Source organism: Gossypium raimondii, chromosome 4, assembly GCF_025698545.1.
Source record: "Gossypium raimondii isolate GPD5lz chromosome 4, ASM2569854v1, whole genome shotgun sequence".
In the NCBI taxonomy this organism is placed as follows: Eukaryota; Viridiplantae; Streptophyta; class Magnoliopsida; order Malvales; family Malvaceae; genus Gossypium; species Gossypium raimondii.
The window spans coordinates 2285915-2304694 of record NC_068568.1 but is presented as its reverse complement, the minus strand read 5'-3'; the positions used below and the strand labels follow the sequence as shown (position 1 = coordinate 2304694).

Below are 18780 nucleotides of genomic sequence, written 5' to 3'. Positions count from 1 at the left end.
AGAAATTTTTTAAAATTTTTTATTACATTTCAACCCTAAACTTTTTGAAATTACATTTTGACCCCTTAACTTTCTTAAAATTACATTTTAACCTCTAAACTTTCTCAAAATTATGTTTAAACCCCAAAAGTTTTGCTGCCGTTACATATTGGTCCCTATGGCAGTCTCTGACGCAAGTTGCACCTGCAACTCGCGGCGGCCGACCTAGGCCCTCCCTAGCCCCCTGCTACCTGCAAAAAGAAAGAGAAATCAGCTATAAAAAGGGGTTTAAACCCCAAAATCAAGGGGAGGAGATTTCAAAAAAAAAAAAAAAAGAGAAAGCTTTGCTAAAAAGAGAGAAAGAAAGGAGAAGGGAGAAAAAGGAAGAGACGGCGGCGGCACCGTGGCGTCGGCGACAGCAAGCAACGGTGGAGGCTAGACTTTGAAGAAGAAGAAGAAGGAAGAAGAAGGAAGAAGAAAGAAGAAAGAAGAAAGAAAGAAGAAAAGAGGAAGAAGAAGGAACAAAAAAAAAAGGAAAAAAAAATTAAATCGGGCCGACCCGACCCGAATCCGGCCCGACCAACCCGCGCCCGACCCACAAGCCCAGCAGGCCCAACAGTAGCAAAGAGCAGCCCCAAAAAAAAAAAGCAAAACAGCAAAAAAAAAAAAGGGGCAGCAGCAGAAAAAAGGCAGCAGGCCTGTCCAAGCCCAGCAAGCCTGACCCAGTCGAGCAAGCACACTGCAGCAGGCCAGGCCTGTCCAGCACCCCCAGGCCCAGCGCACCAGCATCCGGCCCAGCGCCCAGGCCCGAATCTGGCAGCCCAACACTCAGCAGGCCCAAAAAAAGTAAAAAAAAGTAAAAAGGCTTTTGGTAGTTACTTTAAATCCATTTTAATTTAGTCTAGATATTTAAATATTGATCCATTTTAATTAAATTAACATTTTAAAAATATTTTCTAAAATATTATTATATTCATTTTATTTGCATGTTTAAAATAAATAAAAAATAAAAAAGTTATTCTAACGCATAAGGCAACGAACCGGTTTAGCATCGAGCCGTTGATTTCATCGCTATGTTGGGTGAATATCGATGGCTCGTGTTAAATACGAGACGCCCTTCTAAAAATCGAAAATATTCTAAAATTCTCGTGTTTTTTTTAATTCTCCTGTTTTAATAGAATCACGATTAAATGTTAAGTTGAATCGATTTGGCACTAATTCGATGATTTCATCGCCATGTAGGGATGAATATCATTGATTCGTGTTAAATACGGTACTTCTTTAAAAAAATCGGGTTTCAAAAAATTTCGTGTTTTCAAAAAAAATTTCTCGTTTCAAAAAATTTCGTGTTTTTAAAAAAAATTCGTGTTTTCAAAAATTCTAATGTTTCAAAAATCTTCGTGTTTTCAAAATTCCAGTGTTTCAAAAATTTTTGTTTTTTCAAAAAATTTCCCGTGTTTTCAAAAATTCCCGTATTTCGAAAATTTTTCCGTGTTTCATAAATTTCCGTGTTTTCAAAAAAAATTCTCGTCTTTCAAAAATTTTCATGTTTTCAAAAATTGACCGTGTTTCATAAATTTTCGTGTTTCAAAAAAAAATCCTCGTGTTTCGTATTTTATAAAAAAAAATTTATATTTTCAAAAACAAATTTTGTGTTTTAAAAATTTTCGTGTTTCAAAAAGAAAATTCGTGTTTTCAAAAAAAAAAGAAAAAAATCTCGTGTTTCAAAATTTTCGTGTTTTTAAAAAAAATCGTGTTTCTAAAATTCTTGTATTTTAAAAAAAATTTGTGTTTTCAAAAAAAGAAAAAGTTGTTGTGCTTTAAAATTCTTGTGTTTCAATCGGGTCACGACTAACATTAAATTGAACTCATATTTTTGAAAATGAAGACAACGCGCGTTTAACGAGATACCAATTTTGGGCGTCGCGAGGGTGCTAATACCTTCCTCGCGCGTAACCGACTCCCGAACTCTAATTTTCTCTGGATTTTCACGTAGACCAAAAATTACCTCTTTTTTTAGAAAAATCTAAAAAAAATAAATGTTTCTTTTAAAAAGAGAATTTATTAGGTGTCCGATCACACCTAGAAAAAAGATCGGTGGCGACTCCCTTTTTTTAAAATAAAATCAAAACTCCATTTTCAAATTTTCAATAATCACTTCGACTAGCGCCCATCGCCAATTTTTAGGTCGCTACACAACACATGCCAACTGAATATCTCAATATCTCGAATCTAGCAACTCCAATGCTCTTGGTAAATAGATTTGTCAGTTGATTCTTAGTTGAAACATACTTCAATTTAATGGTTCCATTCCCCACTAATTACTCTTTGATGAAAAGTTGTTTTATAATATGTTTGGTCCTTCAATGAAGCACTGAATTCTTTGATGTATGAATGGACTTCCATCTTAATAGTAAATTAACAGAAAGATCACTATTTAATGCATCAAGTGTCTAGTTTTAATACTAGTTGAGAATTTTTTGAATTTACTTTTCAAATTTTCGTTCAATTGTCACTAAATGAGCTCACTAACAATTATAAAATAGAGAAGGATACAGAAGTTTGGTTACGCAATTTGAAAACTTCCTACGTCCATGAAACCTTACTTAAAGAGTAATCCACTATAAATCAACTTGTACAAGATGTGATTTAAGTCCAACAGTTTTGTAAAAATTTGCTAGTCACTCTAAAATTCCATTTCAATGGTAGTGGCACTCTTGATGAAACCATTCACGTTTGTGATGTAATAAACGTGGAAGGGGAATGGAATTCCACTTGGCTCTTAACAGTTCTCCCTAGATAGGTGGTTAACTAAATACAAACTTGCAACCCCCCTCTAAGGGAGTCAAGAGCCCGGATCATCTCTCTTGGAAGTGGATGGCTGCTGGGAAATTTTCTATGCATGAGTCATACAAACATCTTTTTTGCCCCATCTTATCTAATCAACTTGGGGATGATGAAGTCATTTGGAAAATGAAAATTCCTCAAAAAGTTAGGACTTTCTTATGGATGCTTGTTCGGAATAAGATTTTGACAAATGAAGAGCGTGCACGAAAAGGTATGTCTTCTTTTCCTTTTTGTGAACAGTGTGGCAAGTCGATTAAATCAGCGATCCATACTGTGAGAGATTGTGATTTCACCCAATTGGGGTGGAAGTCCTTATTACCTAGGAATGCTTGGAATGTTTTTTTCAACTTTCATATTGGGGAATGGATACACTGGAATATCATGAATAACGAGATGCTTAATGTTGATGGTGATGAATGGTCGACCCTCTTTTCAATAGTGACTTGGTTCATTTGGAAAATTTGTAATGCTTTTATTTTTTAAAAATGCTAGTAGCAACAGTCATGAACTCATTACATCGACTCTTGCTTGGACAAAGTCTTGTGGGTATAGTGCCAAGATGGTTCATTTGGCTTACTCTTCTAAAACTGAACAAAGATGGCAGTGTCTCGATTCAGGTTGGGTCAAGATTAACATTGATGGTTTTGTTTCAAAAAACAACACCGAAGCAGCAATCGGAGGAGCTGTGCAAAATTCAAATGGGGAGTGGTTGACGGGTTTTAACATGGTAACAGGGATGGATGAGATATTCAGGATTGAAGCACGAGTGATTATTGAAGGAATGAAACTGGCTTGGTTGAAGGGGTATAAACAGGTTGAGATTAATTGTGACAATGTGATGCTTACAAATACTATCTGTAATGGGTTCGCATCAATTAGTAACATTGCTGAAGTCCAGTTAATTCATGAATGGTGTAATAAGGATTGGAAAGTGAAGTTTAGGCATGTCTTGCGAGGAAGTAACAAGGTAGTTGATTGTTTGGCAAAGGCAGCAATAAGAAAGCTAAACCAAGTAGTTTTGTTCCGAGTTCCACTACAGTATGTTATACGGCTACTAAAAAAGGATACTCATGATTACTTATATGAAGGAAACACTGTTTTTATTCATTCCTAGCTAATAGGAATGTTATTTTTCTCTACCAAAAAAAAAAATTTTGCTAGCCACTAATGACAAGTTCTTTCACTTAACTTGGCAGTTAATTTCGTGGCTAAATGTTAGCTCATTGATTTTTTTTTTTAAAAAAAACGCGTGTATTAAATTGAGACATTTCCTTTAATGAGAAGGAGAAGGTGGCCGCACTGTCACTCGTGCATAATAATTAAGCTTCATTTCTTTTTTCATAAAAAAATTGTCAGCTCATCTTGTTTGTTGAGATTATTGTCAGCTAAATTGGGTGGGGTGAGCTAACAAATTTTTCTTTTCATTTTCAATAGAAAATTCAGCACGAGTGGCAGTGGAATCTTGTGCCTAATACGCCATATCTCAAGCCTGATCTGTAGGATCATTTTTGCATTAGAAGAAGACAAGATCCACAGTGCCACTCGTGCACAAAGCTTCGTTTCTTTTAAAAAAATGCGTTAAGCTTATCATGTTTGTTGAGGCTATTAAGTTGAGTTGAGGGGAGACATTGAGCAGACAGCGGCAGCAAAAAATGTCGAAACCCCAAATCAGTATCACGTTTGGATTCATAGAGATTTGCATTTGAGATTCCTTGTGTCTCCCCCTTTGCCTTTATTATATATATAATCATAGCTTAATGGCAAAGCTGTATTCACCATTCACCCTTTTAAGACTTTTCATCTTTTAAACCAAAGAACAAAGATGGGTTCTTCAGCTTTGAACCAAAAATCCAATTTCAATGCTCGTTCAAACAGTTTGCCTTCTAGACCTCATCCACTCATTCCTCAAATAGATGAGCATTTACGTAGGCTAAAATCCGATGAATCCGCCGCTTCTTCATCGTCGATTACCGGAAAACTAAGTGGTCTAAGAGATCTGTATGAGTTGGTTCATAGTTTGCTTATCACACAAAAATCCTTAGCCCAAAACTACAATGGCAATAATGAGTTGTTGTTGAATGGATCTCTTAAGCTGTTGGATGTTTGTGGTTTAGCCAAGGATGTTTTGTTGCAGGCCAAGGAAGATACCCAACAACTTCAATCGAGTTTCCGAAGACGAAGAAGCGGCGACGATGCCATTTTCGCAAACGAAGTTAAGGCTTACTTAGCATCAAGGAAGAAAGCAAACAAGTTAATAAACAAGTCTTTGAGAGACTTAAAGATCAGTAAATGTGGCTTTGCTGATGTTGATGAACCTACATGTAGCATGTTGAGAGATGTTGAAGGGGTTACTTTCGCAGTGTTCGAATCGGTTTTTTCCTATATAACAGCGACAACGCCGGAACCGAAATCGAATAACTGGTCCTTGGTGTCGAAGTTGATGCACTCGAAACGTGTAACCTGCGAGGGACAAGTTTCGGGGACGAACGAATTCGAGAGAGTGAATGCAATGTTGTGTGGTCTAATTGGGTATAAGAGTAAGAAATGTGGTGATATGAGCAATGAGAATGCAGTGGTTGAGTTGCAGAAACTTGAGACAAGCATTGAAGATGTTGAAGATGGAATTGAATGTGTGCTTAGGCTTTTGATTAAAACTAGAGTTTCTATTCTCAATATCCTTAGCCATTGATTGAAGAAAATCATAGCAGATGGCATTTTCAAAAGGGAAAAGAAATTCCCACGATTTTGATGTACACTCCTTGTATAAAGCTAAAAAAATACATGTATAATACTTGATTGATCCTAAATATGAATGCTACAATTTTCTTGAACAAATTTACATCATTTTTTTGGGGGGGATTTGTTTTTCTTAAGAAAGTTACATTTGATTTTGAACAAATAATAATAATTAGGGTAAAGTATCAAAATAGTCACTTTTGTTTATCTCATGTTACATTTTAGTCACTTACGTTATCGCATTGTAACATTTTGGTTACTGAACCATTAATTGTCGTTAATGGTGTAACGGTAAGCTGACATGACACGTTAAATAATTATTTCAAACAAAAATTTTAGGTTAATTTATACAATCGGTTCCTATATTTTAACGTTTTGAGTAATTTAATTTGTTTCTTTTATGTTCTTTTAACTTCTTTTTTTTTCTTTATTTTTCATTCTCTTCTACTTCTCCCTTTGTTTTCCTCCATTCTCCATTTTTTTAATGTAGTTTTTCTTCTTTTTTTTATTTGTTAAAACTAATCTCTATATTTTTTATTTTTTGAACAATTTAATTTTTCGAGTGAGGCGAGCTTGGACTAGTTTTAACAAGTAAAAAACATAGAAAATTTACGTTAAAAGAAATGAAGAAGGAAGGAAAACAAAGGGAGAAACGGGAGAGAGTGGAAAATAATGAAAAAAAAAGTTAAAAGAACGTAAAAGAAAAAAATTAAATTACTCAAAATGAAAAAATATAGAGACCAATTATATAATTTAACCTAAATTTTTCGTTTGAAATGATGATTTAACGTGCCACGTCAACTTACCATTACACCACTAATAGCTCAGTGACTAAAATGTTACAACATGATAACGTAAGTGGTTAAAAGTAACATTTCAAACATAAGTGATTAAAATGTAACTTGAGGTAAACAAAAGTGATTATTTTGATAGTTTACCCTAATAATTAAATCATCAATTTGCATATCTATACTATTAATAAAACTTCCTTACTAAGTTGATGTCACAGATTAACCAGGCACTAAATTCGCATCAATTTGTATATTTATACTATTATTATTTTGATGACATACTTCTCTTTTCATACTTTTATATAGTTTTTAAATAAAAGAATTAAAGTTAATATGTTTAGGATTTAACCCATGTTTAATGGATTTATAAAAAAATTATCATTACAAAAATAATTGTAAGTGAACTTTAAAAAATTACTTTTTACTATAAAATTTTTCTCTCACCGATTTGTGTATATAGATAATTAACTTCTTAACATAAAATGTTTCCCTTACCAATAATAATTTTTACATTTCATGATTTATTATATATTATTTTAAACATATATATGTTTTAAATATGTGAATTCCACAAGTATATGTGTGTGATAAAATTTCTAATAGATAAGAAGAGAATGTACCCAAAAAATTGGAGAGTGAAAGAATGAAGATTGCAATATAGGCAATTTTCTGCCATATATGTGTTTGCAATTAATGCGCATGATCAATTTACATTAAATTTGAGGCTAAATCATCTAGGTCAGTTCTTAATTGCTTTTGAAAAGTGTTTTTGAAAAGTGTTGTGGAAAAGTGCTTTTGAGAAGTGTTTTTGAAAATTTTGAGTGTTTGGTATTGCTATCAAAAAGTGCTTTTGAAGAATTAAATGTTCATTTTAGACATGATATTATAAAGTAACAAATATGTATTTAAATAATGTTCAAATTAGTTAATATTATGATATTTTAGCAAAAATATAAAAATAATTTATTATAACTTATTGTTAATATTTTAATAATAATATTAATTTTAAATATTTCTAAGTAATTAATATTAATTATTTATTAAATTTAATTAGAATATATAAACTATATTTAAATATTTAAATATTTAAATATAATAATTAAATATTTGTAATTAGATATTGACACAATTGTATTATTATAAAATTATTTTTATTTTAATTAATGCTTTTAACACATTTGTATTATTTTATTTTAAAATGTATTTGAATATATAACTCATATTAGATATGAACATAACATAGAAAACATAAACCTAACAAATTAAAATATTACATATATTTCGATTAAAGTTTTAAAAGGGATAATATTTATATACCAAATATAAATTCACAATAGACATGTACTAAGCATATACATAGAGTGCTCTAATCTTGTTCTCAATTATATTATTTCTTTATAATTAATTTAACTTGTTCAAAACTATTAAGAACATATATTATATAAATATGTGGTTTCCAACTAGGAAGCTCTCAAATTTTCAACTACAATTTATTGAGCAAATTGAATAAAAATTGCATCTAGAATGGCAAAAATGTCATCAATCTCCAAAGTCTAGTTTGCAACTAAATACTTCATATCTGTCTGAGAAATTTTTCTTATAGAAAGAAAACACTTCAAACCATCTTAAATTAGTAATATGGGGAAAAGACTATTAGATGGACAAATGTCAGACACGGGAAAGACTCAAATGAAGTCAATTTCATAATATAAGATTCTAGAAAGAGGGAAGAGTGTATTGCATTTCATTTAAAGGTTCAGCTAAAATCTTTAAACAGAACCAGACCTATAGTAATAAAACTAGTACATACCATGATGTAAAAAAGTACAAGAAAAATAGAAGAGCAAATTTGAGTCCACTCGGATGTTGAACATATTTTGAATAGACCAACAAAATTAGCTATCCACTGTAATATACTTGAGAACTCTATAAGGAGTTGATACATATAAAGCATGAAAATGCTGAAGCATGCATAAAACTGGAGAGCCTTCCACAACCTTGACAAAAAAGAAACAGAACATAAGCTACTAAAAACATTAACCAATGATAAAATCAAATTCATTGACAAAGAAAATGAAATAGAACAATGTACAAAGAGTCAAGAAGCAATCACCTGAATAGTCTTAGAAAATTGCTAGTCAAAGACCAATCCACTAGCCCAATACGACTTCCAATGAAAATGGCAAAGAAATCCACGAGGATGGCTAATTCCCATAACCAGCTGAATAGCAGGTAGAAGCAAACAGGAAGCAACTTTAAGATGGGAACCTTTCATGAATTAAACAATGGAAAAAATTATATATCAGTTTCAATTTAAACATGACTACCTGAGGTAACAAGTAAATTAAAGAACTCAATTAAAATATTAAGTTCAGAAGTTGAAGCAGAATAAAGATTAAGAAGGAAATGTTTAAGATAGTTTTAACTTTTCTTTCTTTTTCTATAGTGTCCGAGGCCAACAAAAGTTCCAACTTATTGCCAATGGCATAGACTTAATGGGAATTGAAATTTATATATAAAAGTTATAAAGCTGACTGCAATGCAGATAAGCAACGCGATCATTTCAGTTGGCTAACCATCGAAATAGCAAACTACCAAGCATACACATTATATGTTATTAATGCAGTTTGTGCATACATTGCATATTACTAAGTTGGCAATGATACAACTTAATACTGCATGAAACACAAAGCATTTGTTCGCAGAGAAAACTCGTTTGTTCTATTACCACATGAAAACCCTTAACTAGATTGACAAGAACTCTAAATTGAATATGAGGCAAAATAATGCTTTAAAAGTTCTAGTAGCTAACTTATAAGCTTTAAGTAGGCTACAGAGATCAATAATTTCACCTCCAATCCACAAGGCCCCAAAGATCACAAGAGAAATATTCCACTGGTAAAACATGTGCTATCATTGACACAAAATTAGAAGAAAAAAATAAGGCTCTAGTTCATATCCTCTGCATGCAATGAGTTAATCCTAAAACATGCATATAGGATTGCTAAATGGATCCTGTTTTAGGTGGGGAGAGTACATAGTGCAACAATATCACTACATAAAAAACAATTAGAAAAATAAGGCAATACTTACAAACCTAATTGTTCAACAACTGTTAAGAAATGACCCCAACAAGTATACCGCCACGGAACAAGACCGAATATGTTCCCATGTATATCAGGCAATGCAACTACTAGCACTAGAAGTTGTGTAACCAAAAAATAGATCATAGTGGGAGATCTCTAAGACTGGATTCTGTAAAAGCATAGCCAAAGGGACAAACTGTCAAAATATGCAGAGACTAAAGGAACAGAAGAATTAAAGAAAACAAAATATATCCTCACATCATAAAACCAATTAGCTTGAGCCACCAAGCATCTCCTACACTCTGTTTATAGCCTCCAACAGCCCATATAACAAGCTATGCAACTTGTGAAAGAAAAACAAGTAGGGAAAATATGATAGCAGGTCACAGTAACAAATATTTCCTCCTGAAATGAAACCAAACAATTAATTTTAAGGAGAAAGAATTTCTGTAAAATCAATTAATTAATTTCTGTAAAATTTCTGTAAAAATCAAACAATCAGAAAACAACTAAAAACTAAATCATAATGAATAATTAAATAGAAGAAGAAGAAAAGAAACTCACCGGTGAAAGAGGAACAAAGAACTAGAGGAAAGAACTTTGAAAGAGAAAATGTGAAAAAAATGGGTATAGCCAAAGGACCATAGGAAAGAATGTTTTCTGGGGAGAATACATGTTAAAAATGGAAATTATCAGCCAAAAGCACTTTTGGCTGAAGAAAAGTTAAAATTTTCAACTTCTCCATTTGCCAAAAAGCACTTTTTTAAGCTGAAAATTATTCTGAAATGGTGTTTGTTCTTCATTGCTTTTAAAGAAAAAGGACTTTTTCTTGCAAAAGTCCATCTCAGATGAACCGGAGAACGGAGCCTTAGTATGTTGAGAATTGTTAGCATATAATATAGGTGATAGCTCAATTTCAAGTAATTTTATGAAGAAGGATTCTTGGAGAAATTATTTTATGGATTTTTCTATCATATTATTTATAGTCTCTTTTTAATTATTTGATAATATTTCAGCAATTTTTCTATGTCATTGATACAAAATTTTGATATTTTTTTTTACCTTAAACTTTGAACCCAAAACCCTGAACCTCGAACCCTAAATTTTATTCATTATAAAAGTTTTGACTTCATCTTTAATGAGGTAGACACGGTTCATGAATGATGATGTAGATGCAAATATTGATTATAACAATCTATTCAAATGATCATCAACCTCTATGAGTAGAACAAAGCATGGTGACAAGTTGTGTTAGAAACAGTGGTAGCCATTGTTTCTTCTAGAGAGGATCCCTTCATCCCTACCCAACATATATACACACATGTATACATAAATATATGTATGTGTCATGTGATGAGGAAGAAATGAAGAATCTGATCATTGAGATTAAAGTGTATATTTTCTAATTATTCTACAACTCATTGACATCTTGATTCGTAAAATCAAAATTCAATTATACTCGAGATTAAAATTGTATATTAAATTTGTTTAAAACTCAGATTATTTGTCCAATTTGATGTATTTATCTCTATTAAAAATTAAATAAAAATTTTAATTTTCTTTTTTGATAAAAACAAAATTTAAAAGATTAAATTATATTGACAAAATCAAAAGCACCAGTAGTTTTATTACTTTCAAGAGCTTCTAGTAGATCTGTAAGAGTAGTTGTCAAAACATTGATTCCCTTCAAATCAACAGATACTATCTTAGCAATCCTATCTGCGACTAGATTGACTTCCCTTGGGACATGTCTGACCACCGAATAATGCTCAAAACTTCGTAGCTTTGTTGAATCCGCCTAACTAAAGCTGATCTCGAACTAGTTGAATCATCCTTTTGCGAAGCATGAATTACTTTAAGACTATCAGTTTTAATTAAGATCCTACTCAAATCTCGGTCTTGTAAAAGAGCCAAACCATCTAAATTACTCCACAACTCAGCATAAAAAATCGAATACATCTCTAAATAATGATTAAAACCCATACTCTAGATCCTTATGATTCTGAAAAATCCATAGACTTTGTCAAAAGCTAATTTTTTAAGTCATAATTGTTTCATCATTTCATTAGCATAAACATTAATTAATTAATTAATTAATTAATCTCCAAGAAACTATAATGGCGGATCATGTTTGTTTTCAATAAGCAATAAAATAAAGCCTTATAAATGTGGATCGTGCTGTCAATACGATATTATTCATCATAGACAACGCGTTAGTTTAGGGTATCAAAGTACAATAGAAAATATTATGTAAAATTATGGAGGATATTTTTAAATTAAGAGTTAAATTGTATTTTATTTTGTTCATTTTAAAATGGATAAATTAGTCTCTGCATATTTGATTAAGGAGTAAATTGGTCCTTATACGTAAAAATGAGATACATATGGTATTCCACATGTAACTATCTGGTTATTATGTTAGCAATGTCAATTTCTAACAGTAAATATGGAAGAGAATTTTATCAACAAGAATTAACTTGCTCTTTAATCTAACGTAAAAGGACTAAATTGTCCATTTTTTTGTAAAAGGAGTAAAATGCAATCGAATGCCTAGTATAGGGATTCCATGGCACTTTTACCAAAATAGTGGATATGATTTCTTATTTGCAATACTTTTCATAATTGGGTAAAAATACCATGGAAGCTCTTGTACTAAGATTCAGATTTCATTTTATCCCCTCTATTCAAAAAATAGACAAATTGGTCCTCGTACGTAAGAATGAGGTATATGTGGCATACCATGTGTAATTATCTGATTATTTTGTTAGCCACACCAATTTTTAATAGTAAAAATAGATAAAAAAATTTAATAAAAAAGATTACTTCTTTTTTTATCTAACGTACAAGGACTCAATTATCTATTTTTTTAGTAAAGGGATGAAATATAATCGACTCCTAGTACAAGGAACTCCATAATACTTTTACCTTTATAATTATGATTCATGGTTTCATGATTTTGATTAAAATTGTTTAAAATTTGACATATTCATATATTCATATCATAACAAAATAATGTAGATTTGTTCAAAAAAATTGTAGTATTTATATTTAGGATTAGTATTATACATGTATTTTTGAGGCATATATACAAGGAATGTACATCAAATTTTGGGAATTTTTTGGCCAAAAAAGAAATTGTGGGAATTCTTTTTCCCTGGGAATTCTTTTTCCCTTTTTGTAAATGCCATCTGCTATGATATTCAGCAATTAATGGCTGAGGATATTGAGAATAGAAACTCTAGTTTTAATCAAAAGCTTAAGCACACATTCAATTCCATCTTCAACATCTTCAATGCTTGTCTCAAGTCTCTGCAACTCAATCACTGCATTCTCATTGCTCATATCACCACATTTCTTACTTTTATAACCAATTAGACCGCACAACAATGCATTCACTCTCTCCAATTCATTCGTCTCCGAACCTCGTCCCTTGCACGTTACGCATCTCGAGTGCACCAACTTTGACACCAAAGACCAGTTGGTCGATTTTGGTTCCGGCATCGTCGCAGTTATATAAGAAAAAACCGATTTGAGCACCGTGAAAGTAACCCCTTCAACATCTCTTAACATGCTACATGTAGCTTCATCAACATCAGCAAACCCACATTTATTGATCTTTAAATCTCTCAAAGACTTGTTTATTAACTTGTTTGCTTTCTTCCTTGATGCTAAGTAGGCCTTCGCATCGTTTGCGATAATGGGATCGTCGCTTCTTCGTCTTCGGAAACTCGATTGAAGTTGTTGGGTATCTTCCTTGGCCTGCAGCAAAGCATCCTTGGCTAAACCACAAATATCCAACAGCTTAAGGGATCCATTCAACAACTCATTGTTGTCATTGTAGTTTTGGGCTAAGGATTTTTGTGTGATAGGTAATTGAAACAAACTATGAACCAACTCATACAGATCTCTTAGACCACTTAGTTTTCCGGTAATAACCGATGAAGAAGTGGCGGATTCATCAGATTTTAGCCTACGTAAATGCTCATCTATTTGAGGAATAAGTGGATGAGGTCTAGAAGGCAAGCTGTTTGAACGAGCATTGAAATTGGATTTTTTATTCAAAGCTGAAGAACCCATCTTTGTTTTTTGGTTGAAGAGATGAAAAGGCTTGAAGGGTGAATGGTGAATACAGCTTTGCCATCAAAGCTGTGATTATATATATAATAAAGGCAATGGGGGAGACAAATCAACTGCAAATCTCTATGAATCAAAACGTGATACTGATTTGGGGTTTCGACATTTTTTGCAGCCGGTGTTTGCTCCTTGTCTCCCCCCAACTCAACTTAATAACCTCAACAAACATGATGAGCATAATGCATTTTTTAAAAAAGAAACAATGCTTAATTATTGTGCACGAGTGGCACTGTGGATCTTGTCTTCTTCCAAAGCAAAAATGATCCTACATATCAGGCTTGAGATATGGCGTATTAGGCTCAAGATTCCAGTGCCACTCGTGCTGAATTTTTTGAATAATTTATATTGAAAACTAAAAAAAAAAACAAATGTTAGCTCACTGTGTTTCCCCACCCAATTAGTAGACAATAATCTCAACAAACAAGATGAGCTAACAATTTTTTAAAAGAAAAAGAAATGATGCTTAATTATTGTGCACGAATGGCATTGTGGCCACTGTCTCCTTTTCATGCAAAAAAGGGTCCTACATATCAGGCTTGAGATATTGCGTATTAAGGACAAGATTCCAGTGCCATTCATGTTGAATTTTGAATAATTTCTATTAAAATATAAAATAATCAAAATATTCTGAAATTTGAAATTTAGTTTATGTATTTATAAAATTAAAAAAGGAAATAGCTACTATAAGAAAATACAGGTTTCAGACAAGACAATGGAAAAGGTTACCGTGTATATTTGCAAGCAGATAAGAGAGACGGGACAGAAGAACTGCAATGCTGAAAATGGAAAAAGAACAATCATAAAACCACAAATTTTAGACAAAAATCCAGAAGGAATCAATAACTTGTCAAGTTGGGTACAATTGTTTCCAAAACATTGCTTCGAGTTCCTGGGATTTTCCACAGCATGGAGCCTAATTCTCCTGTTGGAGGAAAAAGAAGAACCAAGAAATAGTAATACTGTTTGAAGCAAAGTAAAAAGAATTAAAGAAATAGGGCCTTACCGTTCAGGTGCTCGGAGTAGGGTAGTGTCCGCCACCATTACAGCTGAGTGGCAAGTCTCAATGCCGCTGCTGTTATGCTCTGTGTGTCTATTTGCTACTTTATAAAATGAAAATCTAAAGTAGATACCATACCAGAAAAGCTTTCTATTCCATTTAATATTTGCTTCACTTGAATAAAATATACGAGACAATACAAGGTAATTTTCCTTTAATCATAAACCCATCATTACCTTACGGTAAAAATGTCCAACATAATAATAATAAGCTTCTTCTACTCTATGCCTAGTTATGTGATATATAAGCTGGATGTCCTAACCTCAATTGACAATTTGCTATCGCCATGTCTTTTTATGTACACAGGAGAAAACAGTTCCTTGCTTGACAAGTAATCTTATCTGAACTAGAATTTGATCCGGACTTCAAATGATTCTAATCCAAACTAACACCAACAACAAAATAACCGAAGAATATTTAATCTGACATGAACTCTTCAATTTTATATAAGTAATCAACATCAATCCAATCTGGATCCTCTATAGACTGATATTCATCACTCATTTTAACAGCATCTTTCCTGTTTTTCTCTTCAAATGTTTCAATTCCTTTAGCTTGACATAAACAGCTATCTGGGTTTTCATGAAACTCACCCTTGCCGGGTTTCATTTCGTTCGGCTCTCCCATGAAGCCGATCTGATAAGTTCGAACCCTAGAGGAAAACTCTTCCCATGTCATGTTATTTCGGTCCAAGAACAATTTGTACAGCTTCTTAGCATTAGGTCGGATTGCTGGTTTGTGTCCAAAGTATCTCCTGCAATAGGAAAATAGAGTGTGTTGTTTCGCCAATGTGATTCGCATATAACAAAAAAATAGTTGCATACCTCCGACCAGCTAACATTCTAGCCATGTTTCCGTTGTTGTTTGCGACGAAAACATCGGTTTCATCGCAAACAATATAATCCAATGCGGCCATACGACCTGAAAATGAAGAAAATTGTGCCAACTCCTCCTTGGTAGCTATCGTTTGTTTTGAATGAAAATTAGGGAAGAGTCCTTTGAGTGGAGCCAATGACTCTTCACCTCCATATACATCACCTGACGCCACGTAAACGTGAACATCACTTCCAAACCCCAATGCTCTTAGCATTAGACCAACTTCCTCCGGTGTCAGCGGGCATTTTCCGTTCCTTCTTACTTTTTCAGGGTTGCTTGCCTGCAGTTCCCACCAAAACAAACATGTTTTAATGCATCTGCAGATATTTAGAGGATTTACAGAAGTGTCCTTGACAACGCATGAGGCCTTACATGTAAAGTTTTCCACCTTTTCCGGATTGCTCCGAGTTCAGCCCTTTCTTTATCTCCTCCACCATAATAACATCCGGAAAATGCAAGCATATCAGGTTCAAACCTATGGCAAATGATATATCAACCTGCATTAAGTCTTTTTCACTTTTATAGTAAAGATGTTAAGACAAACTGAATAGAACATCCAAATTCCAATAAATGCACTTCTAAGTGGACTGCTCTTTACCTCAAGTGCAAGGCAATGAAATGTTTGGCTTTCATCTTCATCCTTTCAACCAAGAGTTTACCCATTTTGAGAATGGGATCTGTGAACCTTAAAGCATGATAGTTTACCCTACATCTTAGTTTTTGTAATTCTGTGTCTAACCTGTTTGAAAGCCTATAATCAAACTTTGTAAGCTCAACAGCCTGCAACAGGAAAATGTTATAGAAAAATTCTGTCAGTTCTTCAATCGTACGCTAATTTCAATCCCATGAACAATCCGACAGACACCAAGACAGTATGTTTAACATATCAAACGAAGGATTAAGTATCCTTCTTGTTAAACGAGAAGAGACTCGACATCAACATCATTTGCTGGTACACTCAAAAAGTACATATCATTGATGCTGCAAGACATAAAAATGAGTAGAAAAGCTAATTTCGAGCTACTAGTTACCTGTGTTCTATTTAGAACAGGTAGAACACGAGTCTCGTAGCATGTTGGATCACACTTCCTTGGAACACGAATGGTTCGTGGAATCCAAGCTTTACCTCCCTTTGGTGGTAGCTCTTTGATGATTTCAACATCCCGAGAGAGATACGAAATGAACCAGTTGACATCGAAAATGTCAGCAAAACAACTGCATCAAAATACCTCATCACATATATATGCGTAGAATATAATAAACCATTCCCCTGCATTGAAGGTTAAACATGAAGACAATGGCAGACCTGGTATCTTTCCAATATGATTGCTGGTCTAGCCTGGGAATAACCAGAGTTGCGTTTAACATATATGCTGCAACAACAGCGTCTATTATCTGTAGCCAAAACTCACAAAATATTATAAGCTTACTAATTGTGCAAGTCCCTCAAAAATACCAACATTAGTTCTCAAATCCAATAAGCCTAAATTCAGAAAACTTACCCCTGTTCGCTGTTGATTTAACCCTCCACTGGTAGCAATCAACAAGTATCGGTCGGGAAGTGTTTTTATATCAGCAGCTAAAACATAACAAAAAAAGGAATATTAGAAAATCTTTGTAATGAGCAAATGAAGCATCCTCGTATTTTTAATATTGCAAAAATAAATCAAGTACAAATGGTAAATGAATAAACAGCTTAATTTTAAAGCCAAATCTAACTAGGGAAAGAATTTAGATTTCTATGTCAAAAACCAAAATCAAAATAGGCCGCCACCTGTACTCAAAACTTTAAAAGTTACATTCTCATAATTTTTTTCAAATTAAAATCAGTCAATTTCTGTCAAAATTTTACCATCAATTTAAGCATGCAATCATACCACCTTCTCAAGCAAATCCATATGAAATCAACAAGTCTAATAGTGAGTAAATTCTGATGAAAAATACTATTGATATCAGTGATTGCAATAAAATTTTAAATCGAAAAAATAAGAGTTTTAATTTTTAAATTTTAAATTTTATCAATTTATAAGTAAAAAAATATAAATAGTAAAAATAAGTAATCAAATTTAGAATACTTTACTTCGAAACGTTTTCGAAGCGTTACTGCATCCATAGTAGAACGTCGATTGGCTCCAACTCCATAAATCACGACCTAAATTTCCTCCACTTGCCTAATAAACACAAAATCAATTAATCAAAAGCTGATATTAAGATCGAAACAAGCCATCAAAACTGAATACGTAGAACGTTTAGCTCGTAATTGCACCGGAACTTGAAACATCGCCTCAAAATTGTACTCCAAAGCTTCTCTTCCTTTCACCACCTAAACAATTAATCAAACAAAAAAGCAAAAACAAAACGAATAAAAATCAGAGAAGATTATCTTACCTGTCGAAGTTCGGCCAACAAAATCACGAAAGCCACATGAATGAGAAAAAAAAAAGAGAGGGAAAGTGTTACGTGACGAACGGAAGAGTGACGAGGAAGGAAGAGATTGTTTGCGGTAGGCGGAGGAAAGTAAACGGAGGAGAAAAGTAAGAGAAGGAGACAACCGGAGATGGCGGAGATGAATGAGAAGACACGGCGGCGCTTCCGCCAGAGAATAAGCTTAAGGCCAATGTAAAAGCCGTTTGAGCCATGAAGATGGATGGTAGTAGTATTATTATTACCTTCACTCTTCTTTCTTCTGATTTTCAGAGAAAAAAAAAGCTTTTTCAACTCCTTCAACGTCGTCATTATATTTTCCATTAAAATTTTAAGCTCCAAATTTTCTTGTTTATATATATATATATATATTAGAACAACAAAAGAAGTCCAAAATTCAGAGGTTTCAGCAGAAATTTTAAGAAAAACAAATTTGAAATTCATTTATTTATTTTTCGGTTAAATCTTCCATAAGTCCTGTATCCTTCACAAATTTAGAATTTAGCCCTATACATTTATTTCTAGGAATTTACTCACCTTGCTTCTCAGATTTCAAATTTCAATTTCAATTGTTAACATTATTTTACTAAATTCAAGTTCATTATTGAACTTGAATTTAAAATCTAAAAATAAAGAGATTAAATACATAAAATAAAATTATAAAGATTAAATTTCAAATTTATAAAAAGTATAGGGACCTATGATAAATTTTAACCTTATCTTTTTCCCATTGGCAGCAACAGATAGTAATGGCGGTTAACCTTAAGTTCAGCGGGAACTAGTTTAAAACAATAATTATAATTTATTTTTAAGTAATTATCTTGAATTTAAAAATTCAAACTTGTAATAT

At 32.8% G+C, this 18780-nt stretch overlaps 3 protein-coding genes and 2 long non-coding RNA genes across 6 annotated transcripts; 1 reads left to right on the top strand and 4 right to left on the bottom strand.

Annotated features, from left to right (window-relative positions):
* Positions 1-693, bottom strand: LOC128040645 (uncharacterized). The gene is made up of 2 exons (XR_008195449.1): positions 382-693; positions 1-230 (listed from the first exon to the last, which is right to left on the bottom strand). It is a non-coding gene; the product is annotated as an uncharacterized LOC128040645 (long non-coding RNA).
* Positions 694-4648: 3955 nt separating this feature from the next.
* Positions 4649-5515, top strand: LOC105779551 (uncharacterized). The gene has a single exon (XM_012603352.2). It carries the CDS (start codon positions 4649-4651, stop codon positions 5513-5515), a length of 867 nt encoding a protein of 288 aa, XP_012458806.1.
* Positions 5516-8551: 3036 nt separating this feature from the next.
* Positions 8552-9838, bottom strand: LOC105779553 (uncharacterized). Its single transcript, XR_001129033.2, has 3 exons — positions 9698-9838; positions 9451-9608; positions 8552-8621 (listed from the first exon to the last, which is right to left on the bottom strand). It is a non-coding gene; the product is annotated as an uncharacterized LOC105779553 (long non-coding RNA).
* Positions 9839-12458: 2620 nt separating this feature from the next.
* Positions 12459-14731, bottom strand: LOC105779550 (uncharacterized). 2 transcript variants are annotated; one of them, XM_052629011.1, is made up of 4 exons: positions 14577-14731; positions 14434-14495; positions 14300-14349; positions 12459-13198 (listed from the first exon to the last, which is right to left on the bottom strand). In XM_052629011.1, the coding sequence occupies exons 1-4, from the start codon at positions 14612-14614 to the stop codon at positions 12647-12649; spliced, it is 702 nt and encodes a 233-aa protein (XP_052484971.1). In that variant the 5' UTR covers positions 14615-14731; the 3' UTR covers positions 12459-12646. The 2 variants fall into 2 exon arrangements, with proteins under 2 accessions (XP_052484971.1, XP_012458805.2); XM_012603351.2 differs by having other exon boundaries at positions 14300-14495.
* An 88-nt stretch (positions 14732-14819) lies between these two features.
* Positions 14820-18242, bottom strand: LOC105779143 (protein ROOT HAIR SPECIFIC 17). Its single transcript, XM_052629879.1, has 10 exons — positions 17976-18242; positions 17773-17829; positions 17587-17677; positions 17009-17085; positions 16813-16901; positions 16538-16721; positions 16105-16286; positions 15879-15981; positions 15455-15786; positions 14820-15384 (listed from the first exon to the last, which is right to left on the bottom strand). Exons 1-10 carry the CDS (start codon positions 18240-18242, stop codon positions 15048-15050), a joined length of 1719 nt encoding a protein of 572 aa, XP_052485839.1. The 3' UTR covers positions 14820-15047.
* Positions 18243-18780: the final 538 nt, after the last annotated feature.